Here is a 15,825-nt window from a genome sequence, read left to right as displayed (position 1 = left end):
GACTAATTAAACAAAAACAGAAATCAACAAATAGTTTTCATATGAAAAGAAAAAAATATAAATTTTGTTAACAATCAAAATTATGTGGTTTTTAAATTTTATTTTATTTTTTTAATAATAAAAAAAACTAGTTGAAAGAGCATGGAGATCAACAGAGGTTGATATTAAACCAACAATAAATGGTTGATCACTTGCTAATTAATTAAACTTATCAATCTGAATGTTTAAGATAAATAGATTAGAAATGTTTAGATCAAAGGTTCTTAAAAAAGCAAATACTTATTATCTCCTATAGTAAGATCATTTTATTGGGTACATATTGTACCAATAAGTTATACAATTAAAATATAATATATTAAGTGATTCAAGTGCGTGTAGTATCGATACTAACTAATATACTAAATAAGTTCAAAATTTTTTTTAAAATTTTTTTTAAATTTAATTTAATTTTTTGTTCCATAATTTTAAATGAATCGATTCAATTCGATACTGTGTAGTTTGTTATATAGAAAGATTACTAGTAAATAAAAAAGAATAATGAATGATATGAAAGATAGTAATGATATTAATTCAGATGAAGATGAACAAGAGTATCAACGTAGAATCGATAGTATAAAACCACATTACAGCACCGAAGAAGAGTTACTGCAGTTCAACATCGAAGATGTCACAAAATTCATTGCAAACCTAGAGAAATCAAATGTAGAGTTGGCTAGTGCATACATAGAGGATCCTGATCCAGTCTACTATGAAGCAATGACTGAAAACGTTGCAATCATCGAGAAAAAGAAGAATCAACTAATAGAATTACAAAATTTATTATTAGAGAAACAAGGTTTATTTATGTAAAATTTATTTATTCACACAGTAAAACCAACCAATCAACCAACCAACCAACCTTAACAATAAACAATAATAATAGCAACAGCAGCAACAACAACAACAACATAATAATAATATAAATATCAATAGTAACAACATTATTATGTTTACTTTTGTACAGGCCAAATTTAATTAAATTTTTTGAAATTGCAAATTTCATTGTTTGAAGTTCACCGAATTTAAATTAAAATTTAAATAAAAGTTTTTGGTTTTAAATTTATTTAATCTATTATCATTATCATTATTTTATAGTTATAATATTGTAACCTATAATAGGAATAAACAAAAAATGAGTAAGAAGCTATTATATTTAGGTCAGAATGAAGCAATTAAAATGGATGTGTTGCTAATGGGTAAGGAGTATGGATTCTCTGTCGACCAACTAATGGAGTTGGCTGGACTGAGTGTTGCTTCCTCAATCTATAAAGTCTACAATCCTTCAACACTATCAAAGAAAGTATTAACTATTTGTGGTCCAGGAAGTATGTACATTATTCGTTTATCATTGTTACAATACAACAACAACAACAACTTAACTAACGTTCATTAAAAACAAACAAGATAATGGTGGTGATGGTTTAGTAGCAGCAAGACATCTTGTACACTTTGGTTATAAAGTAGATATATTATATCCAAAGAGAACCGATAAAGATTTATACAAAGTAATTAAAAATATCGATATTTACAATCTACTCTTTTGTTTTTGTAATTCTAATTTGTAAAGTTATATATAACTTTTTAGAATTTAACATTGCAATGTGAACATGTTGGATGTGAACTGATTGGATCATTACCAACTTTGGAAGAGATTATTAATACTTATAGTTTGGTGGTGGATTCAATTTTTGGCTATAGTTTTAAGGGTGATATTCGTGCACCGTTTGACTCTATCATCAACACACTAAGTATGCTACCGAGTGATTTGGTACCGATTGCATCAGTTGATATTCCATCAGGTTGGGATGTAGAACAAGGCAATATTCGTAACACTTTCACACCAGGTTTGCTAATCTCGCTGGCAACACCAAAGAAATGTGCAGAGAACTACAAAGGATTCCATTATCTAGGTGGTCGTTTCCTACCAAAGTCATTCCTCGAAGAGATGAATATCGAAATACCAAAATACCCTGGTTCCGAGCAATGTGTAGATATTTCCTTTCAAGAGCACGAAGATCCAACACTCTAAACTCTAAATCTAAATCAAACAGAATCAATTCAAATAAAATCAAAAAGAAAGAAAGGAGAATTAATACTAAATAACAACAAACTTTTAAGTTATAGTTTGTTTTTCTTTTTTTTTTTTTTTTTTTGAACAAATCATTGAATGTTTTATTTTCTTGGTTTTCCATAATATATGTTTTGGTTTTTAGTTTTTTTTTTTCTTTTCTTTTCTTTATAAATTAAAGTTTAAATTAAAAAGAATAGAATATTATCTTAGAAGATAATAGAGATAATGGAAGATAATACAAGTAATACAATACTGTAGGTGACAGTTGATGAACTATTCTTTCCTTCTGATCCTGATCCGTTATCTTCATCCTTTGGCTTGTCTTCAGAGTCAGCAGCAGAGTTCTTTGGTACCTTTGGTTTTACTGATCCAAGTGGATCTTTGGTTTCGCCTGGCTTGACATTGGTGTCTGTCTTGGTGGTTGGTCTTGGAGTGGATCTTGGTGGTGTTGGTGGTGCTGAGCTGTCGTCAGTTGGTGAGGCAGTGGTGGCATCGGTTGGTTTGTTCGATGTCTTTGGAGTTGGCTTGACAGGCTTGGTGGATGGACGACCAGAGGTGGTTCCTTCCTCACCAGATTGTTCAGCTGGTTGTTCTGAGCTGGCAGCGGATGGATTGGATGGAGTGGCTGGAGTTTCAACGGCGTTGTTGGTGGCTGGTGCTTGGTTGGTTGCAGCGATATCGGCTGGAATTGCACCAAATGGTCCGGCTGGTGCCTTGACTCCGGTCTTCAATTCTTGCTCGGCCTGTTGTTGTTGGAGACGGTAGAGTACCTCACGCTTCTCGTAAGCCTTGAGATTCTCTTTGGCACGTTGTTGGTCTTCGATTTCCTTGAGAGCCAAGTCACGGGCGGATTGATTCTCAGACTCGGCGACCTTGACGTAGAAACGCTTGCCTGGGTGGATAGTGCAGGAGTATGAGAACCAACCTGCCTTTTTGAAAACGTGACTGGCAACGTTGTTGATCATTGGCTCGTGGACGTTATCTTCTACCAACAGAATTTCATGTTTATCGGAGTTCACTGCTTTCCAAACTACCTTTTGTCCCACTAGAATATTGAGTGGCGATGGGAAATTGTTGTCCTCTGTCCACTCTACTACGACGTCGGGTAGACAAGAAATTACACCGACAAAGCATACCAATAAAATAATACTATAGATTTTCATTGTTATTATTTATAAATTAAACTCGAATTGAAAACAAAAACAAACTAAAGATCTTCTTGAAGATGAGATAAAGATGATAAAAGACAATCTTAATTTGTTGTTATTTATATTTTTTGTTCCGGTTGGAGCAGGTGTTGTGGTTGTTGTCTTGCGAATAAATAATATAGAAAAATTTATTCACGAGCCTTCAAATTGATTAGTTATTAATTTTGTTGACCTGGATGATTTACAATTGTTTGATCAATTTTATTTCCAGAAAAAAAAACAAATACTATTATCTCTAAATGCTATGTTAATTTAATAGATATTGTGTTTGGAGAAGTTAATTAAAATGTTATGTTATTATTATTATTTTTTTTTATTAACTATTCAATTTTTTTTTTTTGTTAATAATAAATATTAATAGAAATAATAATATTAATATTGACTGATAATAATATAAAAAAAAAATTAAAATCAAAATCAAATCAAATCAAATCAATAATATTAATATTATTATGATTAATATTCATTCATGTGAATCAAGAACACACATAATAATACAATAAGAGTATGAATATATGTGCACATATATCTATCCATACCAATGTGATCATAATATATGACTGATCATTCTTTACATTTTTTGTTTTTTCATATTGAATAAATAGTAAAGTGAAGTTGATATTAATGAGTGCGCTGTGAAGTAGATGATATTAAATAGTGCGCTGTGAAGTAAATAATTTAAGCGCTCACCCATGTTTGCAAACAGAGTGTCAATATGTATAATTATATTGAAAGTATAAGTTATATATATATTCATCACTTATTTCATTCAATTCATAATCTACACCTATTTCTCTTTCATTTTTACACTGATAATCATAAACCATGAATGTGAATACAAAACTATTACATTTTATCCAAGTGGGTGAGAGTGTGAGTGATTAAATGACAGTGAGCTGTATGTGTGTTTGTAAGTGTGTGTTTGTATGTTTGTGTGTGTATGGTTTGAGTGTGTTTTGATTAAATAGTGATTAATTCTTTTTTTTTTTGTTGTTTTTATAAATTATATTATATTGTTTTTTTTGGTTAGTGTGTATCCAATTTATTCGTTTTCTATGTTGTAAATTTATAGTTTGTAGATTGTAGCTCTGTCATTGAAACTAACTAAAGATCATTAAAATGAAGCTGGTTTTGTTTATTATTATTATTCTTTATGATATATCTTTTATCCGTCTGATCAAACTTAAAAACTTTTTGATTTAAAAAAAAACACTAAAATTGGATGATCGATCAAAATTTGATTATTTGAATGGTTGCAATAATCAATCAAAAAAAAAAATTGTGATATGTTTTTTTGCATGGTGTTAATGTTTTTTTAATAAAAACCATTATTTTGTGATTGTTGGAATTTGGGTGGTTAATCTAAACTTTTTTTTTTTTTTTTTTGTGGGTTTAAGGTATAATCAGGGCTTTTTTACCTTGTTTGGTCGGTTTAAAGCAATCATAAATAGATAGATAATAAATAATAGTAGTTGCAATACAACTCATTCACTGGACTACTCTTTTTTTTTTTTTTATTATTCACATTTCCAGCAAACAGCCATCAAATTAAACAACAGCAAACAGAAAACAGAAACCAATTCTCAATAAAAGGAAAGGTGCAATTGTGTTGTAGTTATTATTTTTTTTTGACTTTATATATAACAACATACCAAATCATCATAGTTCAGTTTTATACACTTGTTGGCATCTTAACAACATTACTACCAACAACCAACCATTTACAATAAAAATTGATAATTGGTAGGTAGTTGTAGTTACAGTATTATTATTATTACTTGTAATTGTTAGATAATAATTCATTCAGTCGACATTCTAATTGATTGTTTGTTTTCAACTAACTTTTATTTGAAATTGCTCTAATTTTAAAACACAATCAAACCTTCACCTCTTTTGTTTTTTTTTTTTTTTTTGCAAAAAAAAACATTTAATTTTACTGAATATAACCAACTAAATACAACTAGATTATAATTGGTGTTATTTTAAGGTTTTTTTTTCGATCACTACTATTTATCTATCTTTCAACCAATCTTGACCAAATTTTTCTTATTTTCGACTTTTTTTATATCTAATTTTCTTATAATAACAATCAATATATTATTTATTTATATATATATATTTATTTTCCATATTTATTTGTTTATTTAGCTTTGCTTTACTTTACTTTGTAATTAATTAATATTTATAAATATATACTATTTATTTTATTTTATTTTATTTTATTTTATTTTATTTATTAGTTTATGTATCTATATTATCATCACCTTTAATAAAACAAAAAAACCAACAAAAACAAAAAACAAATATATTATTTAATCAAAAAAAAAGTGTAATTATTAAATAAAAAAAAAAAAGAGTAAATTTAAATAATGAGTGAATTTGCAGACGATAAAAGGAAAACAGCACCACCATCATCATTGTTACAACATCAACAATCATCGTTTGGAAATTCAAAACAGATTGGTGTTGCACCATTGCGAACTTCACACATTTTAAAGTCACCACCATTAGAAAATGGAAATTCAAATGGAAATCACCACCCACCCATGCCAAAACCAAGAACATTTTCTGTAAATGTATCTGCATCAATGAATTCATCTCAGAATTTGGAACAACAACAACAAAGTCATAATCATCAACCAACACCAACACCTTCACCTGCCCCTCAACAGCAGCAACAGCAACCTCCCAATGTATCACCTAGAAATAATCAACAACAGCAACCACCCAATGTATCACCTAGAAATAATCAACAACAACAACAACAGCAACAAGATGGTGGAAATCAAGCATTTGTAAATGGACATGCATTATCACCTAGTCTACAGGCATCCACTCCAACACCGCAACAGCAGCAACCTCTAAAATCGGCAATAAAATCACCACCACCAAAATTAGCACCACGTCAACCATCGTCTTTCAATTTATCACCGAATTCATCGAGTAGCTCCCTCCTAGGAAGTGGAAACAGCAATCTAAGTGAAGCGGACTCTGATACCAGCAGTTTCATGGGAGACGCTTCAAGTTTCATGGGTGAGGACGTCGACCAGGTCGTTGAAGACTCTGATGACGACACCGACGAGGAGGAGGAAGAGATGCACGAGAACTTCCTCAAGGAGCTCGGTCTTGGCAACAAGAATCGCGACGAACTCAAAGAACAAGAGAAGAAAGAAATGGAACTACTTGCAGGTGGTACCAAATTCAGAGTGACCCGATGTTTCGTTGGTCTAGGATCACCTCTCTCAACTTCACCCTCACAAATGATGTCATCCACACCCTCACAAATGAGAAAGAGTATTTATCCAACCCAACAACAACAACAGCAGCAACAGCAACAAGCTGCTTCCAATGGATTACAAAGCAATGGATCATCATCATCAACAACAACACCCAACTCAAATCAACCACCACAAACACTACAAAATTCAAATCGTAAGACTGTTTTCAACCCACGTTTTTCCATTTACAGACCTGTTGCACCACGTAAACCACTTCCACCACCACCACCTCGTAAACCAGTCGCCAAAGCCTACAACGATACACAAATTAAAGCTGCCATTAAAATACAAAAATGTTGGCGTAGATATCAACAAATGTTACCATTTAAGAAATTAAGTAAGTAGTGTAGATAGTTGTTAAAGTTGGACATGATAATTCATAATTGTTGTAGTTAATTAACTAACCCTTTATTATCATCGTTATAATTATAGAAATATTATATAGATATAGATGGAATATTGTACAAGAGATATATAACACTGAGAAGACTTATTTAAGTACTTTGAGGCAACTCTCACAGCTCTTCATCGACCCACTGCGAAAGAATGGATTGATTAGTCAAGAGGATGTAAAGTTGATATTCGGTGGTATCGATGCGATCATTGCCATCAATACGACGCTGATGAGTGACATCGAATCGATTCTCGAGAATTGGAAGCCCTACTCCATTCTGGGTAAATCATTCACTACGCTCGGTGTCTTCCTCAAGGCGTACACCGACTATGTGAAGAACTTTGACTTTTCGCTGCGTCGACTCCAGGCGTGTTCGAAAGAGATGAAATTCGTTGCTTTCATCAAGCAGGCCGAAGACAAGACGGTACCGCGCTCCCGATTGGAATCACTGCTGATTACACCGGTTCAACGTATTCCAAGATACGTACTTCTCCTACAGGATCTATTGAAACACACTGAGGAATCACATCCTGACTTCCCACATATCACAGAGGGATTGGAAATCATCAAGAAAGTTGCCATCTCTATCAACGACACAAAACGACGTGCTGATAATTCTCTTAAAGTAATTGAGGTTCAAAACAAATTAGTTGGTAAATTCCCTGTATGTATAACCTTTGTTCTTTGTTTGTAAAGATAGCTAACATTATCTAATAATCTCATCTTATCTTATCTTGTTATATCTTTAGAATTTGGTTGTAGCAGATCGTAGATATGTTCATGAAGGATATCTTTTAAGTGGACCGTCCAATGTTAAGACTAAAAAAGTTTATATATTCCTATTTAATGATATTATTATTTTCTCAAGAGTAAGTATAGTTTAATCAAATCTTTAAAGATAATGAAAGTTTATTAACAATAATTTATCATTATTATTATTATTACAGCCATCATCAAACAAAATATTTAGTAAATCTAAATTTAAGTTTTTAAAGATTGAAGATTTATTACCATCACCAGCTTTAACTGATATACCAAATAATCGTATGTATTTTTCAGATTTTAGATAAGAAAAGAATCATCTGTATATGATTAAGATGTTAATTAATAATAATAATTTAAATATTGTTTGCAGCAATTATGACACATGCATTCGATATTGAATTGAGATCGGTTACTTGTACATTCTTGGCAGAGTCTGAAGATTCAAAACAAATTTGGATGAGTAATTTCAGAAAGGTGTTCAGTGATATCAATAGTCAGCAGAATAACAATCAAACTTTGGATAAGAGAGCAGTCGAGAAGGCTGGTCAAGCAAAGACCTATATTGAGAATCATTTCACAAACATCATGGTTAAGGGTAGAGTCACAAGAGGTGGTACTGTCAGAGGACAAGCACCAGAGTCAGCGGATGACTATTCAGCAGATGGCAGTGGTGGTGATCTACAAGGTGGCGGTGGAGCACATGGCAGTAGCAGTGGCAGTGGTGGCGGTGCCTCTGGAAACGATCGTCAACCAATGATGGTAAGACAAGCGACATTCCACAACATGACTATTCTCCAGCGAGAGGAACGTCTGAAAGGTATGGCCGAGGAAACAAGTCAACTGAAAATGGAACACCAGAAATCGGAACAACAACAAACATTTAATAACAATTTGAATACAATCAATCAATCTGTACAGCAACAACAACAACAACAACAACAACAACAAAATGATAGCAACAAGTATTCTTCGATAAAGTTTGGAACTGTCGGTCGTTCAACGATGATAACCGGTGCTAAGAAAGATAATAATAATATTAGTGGTGGAGGATCGTCAGAGGATTTGAATCATCATATCGATGGAACAGCCACACTGCAGCCAGAGAAGAAGCGAACAGGTGCACCTTCACTCAACAAGATCTTCTCAACCATCAATCTTTCGTCGTCATCCAAGGATAAAGATGGTAGTTCAACATCTAAATCGAAATCGACACCATCGCTATCATCGATTAACAACAACCCTGCCGTCAAACAGAGTAATCTCAATCTCTCAGCACTCAACTCTGAGCTCAAAAATAGACAGAATCAAAATCAATCTTAAAAAAAAAAAAACAACAACAAAACAAAACACATCATGATGTTGTTACAACAATAGCAGGAGCCATTTAACTTTAACTTATTTATTTTTTTACAACCTATTCAGAACGAAAAAAAAACAAACAAAAAACTAAAAAAAAACAAACTACTACTTTATTTAATAAAACCATTATTTGTAATATACAAAAAAAAAAACAAACAAACAATTTCTTATTTATTTCTGGAAATTCTGATTTGTGTAAAAAAAAAACAATCCAAATAGAATCATGATAATTACTTTTTAAGTACGCCAAATGCTCTACGCCAAAACAATCTTTTTTAATATAATAACCAAGATCTATGTTAAATGAACAAATAATTAAAAATGTTTTTTCCAATAAATACATAATGATATGTATATGGAGAAATGTAAAGTTATTAAATAGAAATAGAGGTAATCAAGGTTATAAATGGTATCAAGTTACTAGTATTCCAAGAACTTTATGGAGTTATGGTTATTTCGATCAGTTAAGAGTTTTGATGAATTCATTGGATAATGAATTCGATGCTAGATTATCATTTCAAACAAAAATCTGTTATTCAAGACTTGTCTTTTGTTCAATTTATTCTGGAGAGTTACGGATATCAAAAGTGGTGGCCGTCAGGATTATTATTGACCAATGCAATATCTGCCGGAAATCTCCATGTTGTTAAAATATTGGCTGCTAAATCAACGAAAACAGAAATATCTTTGGCTTTCTACAATGCTTGTGTTGCGACACCCAACAATAATGAAATCATCAGTTATCTCTTTCCTTTGGCAAAGGAATTTAGTGGAATTACAAGTAAAATAAAATTTGTAGCGGAGAAAGCAGATTCACAAACGATTCGATTGTTTATGAAGAATGGATTAATAACACCACTCAATGTACATCTGGCAATCGATGGTGCATCAGTTAGCAATCGTATGGATATAGTTCGTTATCTCATTGACTGTTTTAAGAGTGCATCGCCTCCAATTGTGCTTACAGTCAATACATTCAATATGGTAGCGAATCACGGTGATTTGGATCTTCTCAAACAACTTTATTCATCAAAGACAGCCATGTTGACGAGAGCACATGGACTTGATCACGCAGTTGACTATGCAGCTTCCAATAATAACATGGATATGGTGAAATGGATGAGTGAGAATGGAAAGGGAGGAAGCAGTGGCAGGGCTTTGGAAAAGGCAGCGGCAAAAGGATATTTAGAGATGGTCAGATATCTGAATGAGAACCGAAGATTCACAATATATTCTATTCGAGCAATGGTCGAAGCTGCTGCCAACAATCATATTGATGTTGTGAAATATCTACATCAGCATGGTAAAGAAAGTTGTTCTGTGGAGGTAATGAATATAGCGGCTGCCAATGGACATTTGGAGGTGGTGAAATTTTTGGAAGAAAATAGGAATGAAGGCTGTGATCAAAGAGCAATGAACGACGCCGCAACTAATGGACACTTTGATGTGGTCGTCTACCTCTTTACTCACCGGCAACGAGAGTGTAATCTTATGTCTGCATTACTGAGTGCATCGATCAATGGACACATGGATATCATTAGGTTCCTTTTCCCCAAGGTATCATCAGTCGGTGTAAGTATCACAAAAGCTCTATATTACAACCACAAGCAAGTCAACAATTTCTTTTTCAGAGAGAACGGATTGTCTTTAAAACATCTAAAGGAAGCAGACATGTTAGATTTAGTGAAACTTGGTTGTCTAAATAGTATTCGATTAGTGCATGAAATGTGTGGTGACCAGTTGTTCAAAGGTATTTTGGTGAATTTGGCTATTAAACAAAAGCATCTTGATATTTTGGATTTCATTTACAACAATTGCAAGAACATCAACTATTCGAAATCAATATTTGAGCTTGCTGTTCATACCTATGATTTGGATATAATTCAATTTGTCTTGAATATGGATGTTAGCTATCTATATGTAGATACCTTCAAATCTTTAATCTCTGAAGATAAATATCGTGACTCACTTGGTATTAGAATTTACGATGTGATAGAAATGATGGTGGAACGATTTGGTAATACACTTCGAAGAATTACATTCAAATTCGACTCTCCCGTGTCGATAGGTCACAATAAGTTAATTCAATTTTTGAAAAGTCTAAATATAAATGGAACTGTTACGATTCAATCATAGAGGAAATACATTAATTTTCAAAATAAATAAAATTAAGTAATTTTTGATGATTTTTAGGATAAAGAAAATTCCTTCTATTTATTTAATGTTATATTGGAAGGAGTTTACAAAGGAACGATAAAGAGGACAGCACCTGGGTTGTTAACTTCTCCTGGGTTGGCGGTTGAGCCTCTCAATCTTGATCTGATGTCAAAGGTGTAGTTACCTGGGCTCAAGTATTGTTGGTTGAGTGCTGGAGTGGTGGACCATTGGAGGGTGTGATCAATTCCTAGTCCAGTTGGTGCCACTGTTCCTGGATTACCAAGGCTCATTAAGTAACCATTAAGGAATCCAGTAATATCGACGGCTTGGGCACCAGTTCCCAAATTATCGGAATGAGAGACAGTGTGGATATTAGCTATCAAATTACTTGGACGAGTGATTTCAACATTGGTGGTGGTACCTGGAAGGAGAGTCCATGTTGTAGAGGAGATGATATTATTTTGAATAGGGGAAGCAATAGAGATGGTCTTAACCTTTGAGTTTTCAAGGACGGTGACTCTGTTTTCGAGATCGATGAGTCTGTTGGTCAAGACATCACAACAGCTGGTGCAATAGTAGCCACAATCTGTAGCACTGACAATAGCAACAAAGAGGAGTGAGCATAATAAAGCTTGAGTTAGTTTATTCATTTTGATTATTTGTTTGTTTGTTAAATTGGTATTTGATTTTGTTTTGAAATGATAAATTCTACCCAACTATTGATTTTAAATAGTTTTTCATTTATTAATTTTCTAGATGTAAATCATTATAATATTAAAGAATAAATATAATATTTTTTTTTATTCAAATTATTATTTATTTCTCGTTTATTAGATAGGGATAGGTTACTCTTAAAGATTGATATCTCCAAAGATTCGAGTTACTATTGTAAACTTGGATTCGAACCAAACTACCCAATAACAGGGTTGAAATTGATTTGCAGGATTAATTAAACTCATTGTCCAAAGACCACTTTTGAGAAAAATTTTTACAGTTTTTGTTTTTTTAGCGGTTTTTTTTGTGGTTTCCCAAAGCCAATCCTTTGAACGTCAAAACAAACTAGATTTTTTGGTTGAAATGAAAAAAAGATTTAAATCTGGACTTTAGATTGTTTTAATTTATAACCTTTTTGATTGAAAATTATGTTTATCTTAAAAAAAAACTAATATTGATTTGTGGAAGATTAGTCGTCATTCTAGTAGAAAAAAATTGTATTTACTCTCTTAAAATATTTATAAAATTAATGAAAAAAAAGAATTTTAGTGAATGGGAGATGATTATTTTTTAATATTTAAAAAGTGACATTTGATAATTTATTTACACTATTCCAGAACTCAAAATTGAGATTTATTAGAAATCAAAAAAAACAGTGAATTCTATCAATTTGGTAACAAAATTAAAAAAATAAAGTAACACAGACCACTACACTTTTTTTTTAAGATAAACATATTTAATGAACATGATAACACCACCAACATGTATAAAGTATGCATTTTCTAGACAGATAAATCTGTTTTATTTGGAGACATAGAAAAATGTCTGTGATTTTCTGCTCGTTGTAGAACATTAAAATGATATCAGGGTACAGTCCAGGATCTCCACACTATAAACAAAATGGAACCAAATTCCAAGAATTGCACGGTTATATGGTAAAATCCATATTATATTATTTATCATTATTAAAAAATATTATGTCACTGCCTCTCTTTGTCATTAGACTGATTATTTTTCAATAGTCTTTTACAATAGTCTAATCAAGTGTAATCTTTATAAATATTTATTAAAACTATATTGATATTCTATCGATTACTTGTTGATTATGACCGTTGTTGATAGATTCACATATTAATTTGAATTTTTTAAACTCGCCAGAGAATGTAACCAGACCAGTGACCATATTGATGTCAAACTTTGCTTTCGTATAGATATATTGAATGAGTTGGCTGTCATCTCCTTCTGGCCAGACCACTTGTTGCCATACTGCAGTCTCTAATAGTGGAAGACCGTCTCCGTAGTTGTCATCACCTATGAATTCATAAGAAACCGTATGAAGATAACACTCACAAGGACCCATCATACCGTGTCGGTCGAACTTGTGCTCTACATTTACAGGCTTACATATCCTTTTAGAATTAGTTTGTGATTGTGCTTCAAAGTAATCGATTAGGTTACTTGGTGTATAAGCACTACCTAACACTAGATTTTCAACTATTCTATTTTTATTATTATTATTATTATTATTATTATTATTATTATTATTATTATTATTATTATCATTGAGTTGTAATCTAAGTATGAAACATGAAGATTTTAGAAACTCCATTAGTATTATAGCTCTAGATTGTTGATATGTTGTAATTGATTTGGAGACAGCATCATTGTATTCTGTATCACCAGGGTTATTAACAAGAAACAATGGATCATTTACATATTCATTCAAGGCATAGTACCCTTGAAGCGGAATGATTTTTACTCTGTCTTTTAAGAAGTAAACTTGATCTGCTCTAGAGGGGTTGGAAGGTAAAGGAGTATTGCAAACATAAGTTGTTTCAGTTGAGTTACTACTACTACTACTACTATTTAACTTGTTTAGTATTTGTGTTGCTTCATTATGATCTTCTACTGCTTTATTCTTATATTTAAAAAAGAATTTAGTTGAAAGATCAACTAAATCATCTAATTTCTTTATATTAATATTTGTTGTTGATTTTGTTTGTAAAGTATCTATATCTTCAGACATAAAGTTAAAGAATTTAAAGAATTCTAAAAAAAAAAAGATAATTTTTAGATATTATCTTTCTTAATAATTATTCATACAATCTAATTTGTTTATCATTTTTCTTAAAACAGATTTATTTTTCAGATTTATATATTTTTAAATATGACAAATAATAATAATATTAATTTATTAGTTAATTTTCCTTTTATATTAATAAAAAAGATAGTTGAAGGGTTAGATGAAAATATAGATAAGATTTGCTTTGCTCTTACTTGTAAGAGATGGTATGATAATAGATCTACCTATCTTCATCTACAGTTGAAAATCAACTCTAAATTCAAAAACCTTGACGATGAAAGTTCTCTCATGCTCAAGCAATTTGTAAATCAAACAGAGATTATTAGATTGCCTGCGGTAGATACTCAACAACTAATTAAATGTATAATTGTGATGACCAATCACACTTATTATTCAACCAATCCAAACCCAGGAACTACTATTGTAAATAGACGTAAATATATATATATATATTTAAATACAATCTATAGTTATTTTCAAACAGCAAACATTTTAAACAAACTTTTCATATTCTATAAAAACAATAGATCAATTCTTAACATGGGGTGATCATGATATCGCTTTGGATATCAATGAAATGGTATTACATTTCCATTTGGGTATTCCTATAACTTCTCTTCCAGGTATCAATCGAATGGAGAAGCTGATCATCACCAGGCCATTGACGGCAATAGTTGACTATTCATTACCCGATAGTATTACCAAACTTGTCCTTAGTCGAAAGGAATCACCCTTATTCGGTCCAAATGCAGTGCTACCTCCTCGACTAGAAATACTTTACCTTTTAGAATGCGATCAGAAGTTTGAAAAAGGATTCTTCCCACCTACCTTGAAAGAACTACTACTTGGAAACAACTATAATCAGCTATTCGAACCAGGATTGCTTCCGCATGGACTTACCGAATTCACCATTAACAACGACAACTATTCACATCCTTTGGTTAGAGGAACATTACCATCCACACTGAAGATACTATGTTTGAAATCCTATGTTGGTGATCTTGTATTCTACTATCCAAACGACAACAACCAATCAGAAAATAACAATAACAATAACAATAATAATAATAATAACACATTCATTCCATCTACAATACGATCACTCGAGATTGGAACACCAGTTGGTCAGGAGAATACTAAATTCCAACAAAGAATACCAAGCACTCTAAAGTCATTGCAACTATCGAGCTCGTTTAAGCAATCACTAGGTGATGACGTTGACGTTTTCATTCCTGGTGACGTCCAATTGGTAGTAGATAGTTGGATGCAACTATCGACTACCAGTGGATTTCCAAGAGTGAAACACCTCAAGTATACCAACACATGGAACTGTTCAAATATTTCAAGAGAAATGAGAAATGCACCCTCTACATTGGAATCGTTAGAGATTGATGATATTGAGAATCACCCATTCGATTGGCTGCCACCCTCCATTAGATCATTGACACTTCCATTGGAGTACTTTGAAAATCAATATCCTACATCACAGTCATCAATTCAAGAATCACTGATCATGGACCTTACTTTGAGCGTTTATTTTAGCGATCATATTGATTTCAAAACGAGAAGATTAGACAACGAGAGATTCTTAATTATGTCACCATTCAACGCCAAGATAATCAACTTCTCATCGATCATTAATTACATCAAACATCTAAAGAACAAACATTTAAATCAAACAACAAACTAAATTATAATATTATTAATAATAAACATTTTTACAAAGCAATTGATTTTATTGCAAAGATCGATAAGCT

At 31.9% G+C, this 15,825-nt stretch overlaps 8 protein-coding genes across 8 annotated transcripts; 5 read left to right on the top strand and 3 right to left on the bottom strand.

Moving 5' to 3' along the window:
- Window positions 1–537: 537 nt before the first annotated feature.
- On the top strand, window positions 538–2,068 carry PPL_04361 (uncharacterized protein; the record flags this gene model as incomplete). Its single annotated transcript, XM_020575264.1, has 4 exons — window positions 538–845; window positions 1,135–1,364; window positions 1,444–1,544; window positions 1,625–2,068. The coding sequence occupies 4 exons, from the start codon at window positions 538–540 to the stop codon at window positions 2,066–2,068; spliced, it is 1,083 nt and encodes a 360-aa protein (XP_020434784.1).
- A 248-nt stretch (window positions 2,069–2,316) lies between these two features.
- On the bottom strand, window positions 2,317–3,273 carry PPL_04360 (uncharacterized protein; the record flags this gene model as incomplete). The annotated part of the gene is made up of 1 exon (XM_020575263.1): window positions 2,317–3,273. The coding sequence occupies one exon, from the start codon at window positions 3,271–3,273 to the stop codon at window positions 2,317–2,319; it is 957 nt and encodes a 318-aa protein (XP_020434783.1).
- A 2,414-nt stretch (window positions 3,274–5,687) lies between these two features.
- Window positions 5,688–9,075, top strand: gxcS (pleckstrin domain-containing protein; the record flags this gene model as incomplete). The annotated part of the gene is made up of 5 exons (XM_020575262.1): window positions 5,688–6,933; window positions 7,161–7,654; window positions 7,740–7,859; window positions 7,938–8,034; window positions 8,126–9,075. The coding sequence occupies 5 exons, from the start codon at window positions 5,688–5,690 to the stop codon at window positions 9,073–9,075; spliced, it is 2,907 nt and encodes a 968-aa protein (XP_020434782.1).
- A 383-nt stretch (window positions 9,076–9,458) lies between these two features.
- PPL_04358 (uncharacterized protein) lies at window positions 9,459–9,764 on the top strand (the record flags this gene model as incomplete). The annotated part of the gene is made up of 1 exon (XM_020575261.1): window positions 9,459–9,764. One exon carries the CDS (start codon window positions 9,459–9,461, stop codon window positions 9,762–9,764), a length of 306 nt encoding a protein of 101 aa, XP_020434781.1.
- A 77-nt stretch (window positions 9,765–9,841) lies between these two features.
- On the top strand, window positions 9,842–11,218 carry PPL_04357 (ankyrin repeat domain-containing protein; the record flags this gene model as incomplete). The annotated part of the gene is made up of 4 exons (XM_020575260.1): window positions 9,842–9,895; window positions 9,955–10,686; window positions 10,777–11,131; window positions 11,214–11,218. The coding sequence occupies 4 exons, from the start codon at window positions 9,842–9,844 to the stop codon at window positions 11,216–11,218; spliced, it is 1,146 nt and encodes a 381-aa protein (XP_020434780.1).
- A 136-nt stretch (window positions 11,219–11,354) lies between these two features.
- On the bottom strand, window positions 11,355–11,921 carry PPL_04356 (uncharacterized protein; the record flags this gene model as incomplete). Its single annotated transcript, XM_020575259.1, has 1 exon — window positions 11,355–11,921. The coding sequence occupies one exon, from the start codon at window positions 11,919–11,921 to the stop codon at window positions 11,355–11,357; it is 567 nt and encodes a 188-aa protein (XP_020434779.1).
- Window positions 11,922–13,021: 1,100 nt separating this feature from the next.
- PPL_04355 (uncharacterized protein) lies at window positions 13,022–14,011 on the bottom strand (the record flags this gene model as incomplete). Its single annotated transcript, XM_020575258.1, has 2 exons — window positions 13,022–13,036; window positions 13,082–14,011. The coding sequence occupies 2 exons, from the start codon at window positions 14,009–14,011 to the stop codon at window positions 13,022–13,024; spliced, it is 945 nt and encodes a 314-aa protein (XP_020434778.1).
- Window positions 14,012–14,152: 141 nt separating this feature from the next.
- PPL_04354 (FNIP repeat-containing protein) lies at window positions 14,153–15,758 on the top strand (the record flags this gene model as incomplete). Its single annotated transcript, XM_020575257.1, has 2 exons — window positions 14,153–14,501; window positions 14,596–15,758. 2 exons carry the CDS (start codon window positions 14,153–14,155, stop codon window positions 15,756–15,758), a joined length of 1,512 nt encoding a protein of 503 aa, XP_020434777.1.
- Between the last annotated feature and the right edge of the window lie 67 nt (window positions 15,759–15,825).

The sequence above is a fragment of the Heterostelium album genome (genome assembly GCF_000004825.1).
Source record: "Heterostelium album PN500 unplaced genomic scaffold PPL_contig9, whole genome shotgun sequence".
Taxonomy (NCBI): Eukaryota; Evosea; class Eumycetozoa; order Acytosteliales; family Acytosteliaceae; genus Heterostelium; species Heterostelium album.
The sequence above is the reverse complement of the archived record's forward strand: the minus strand, read 5'-3'. Positions and strand labels throughout refer to the sequence as shown.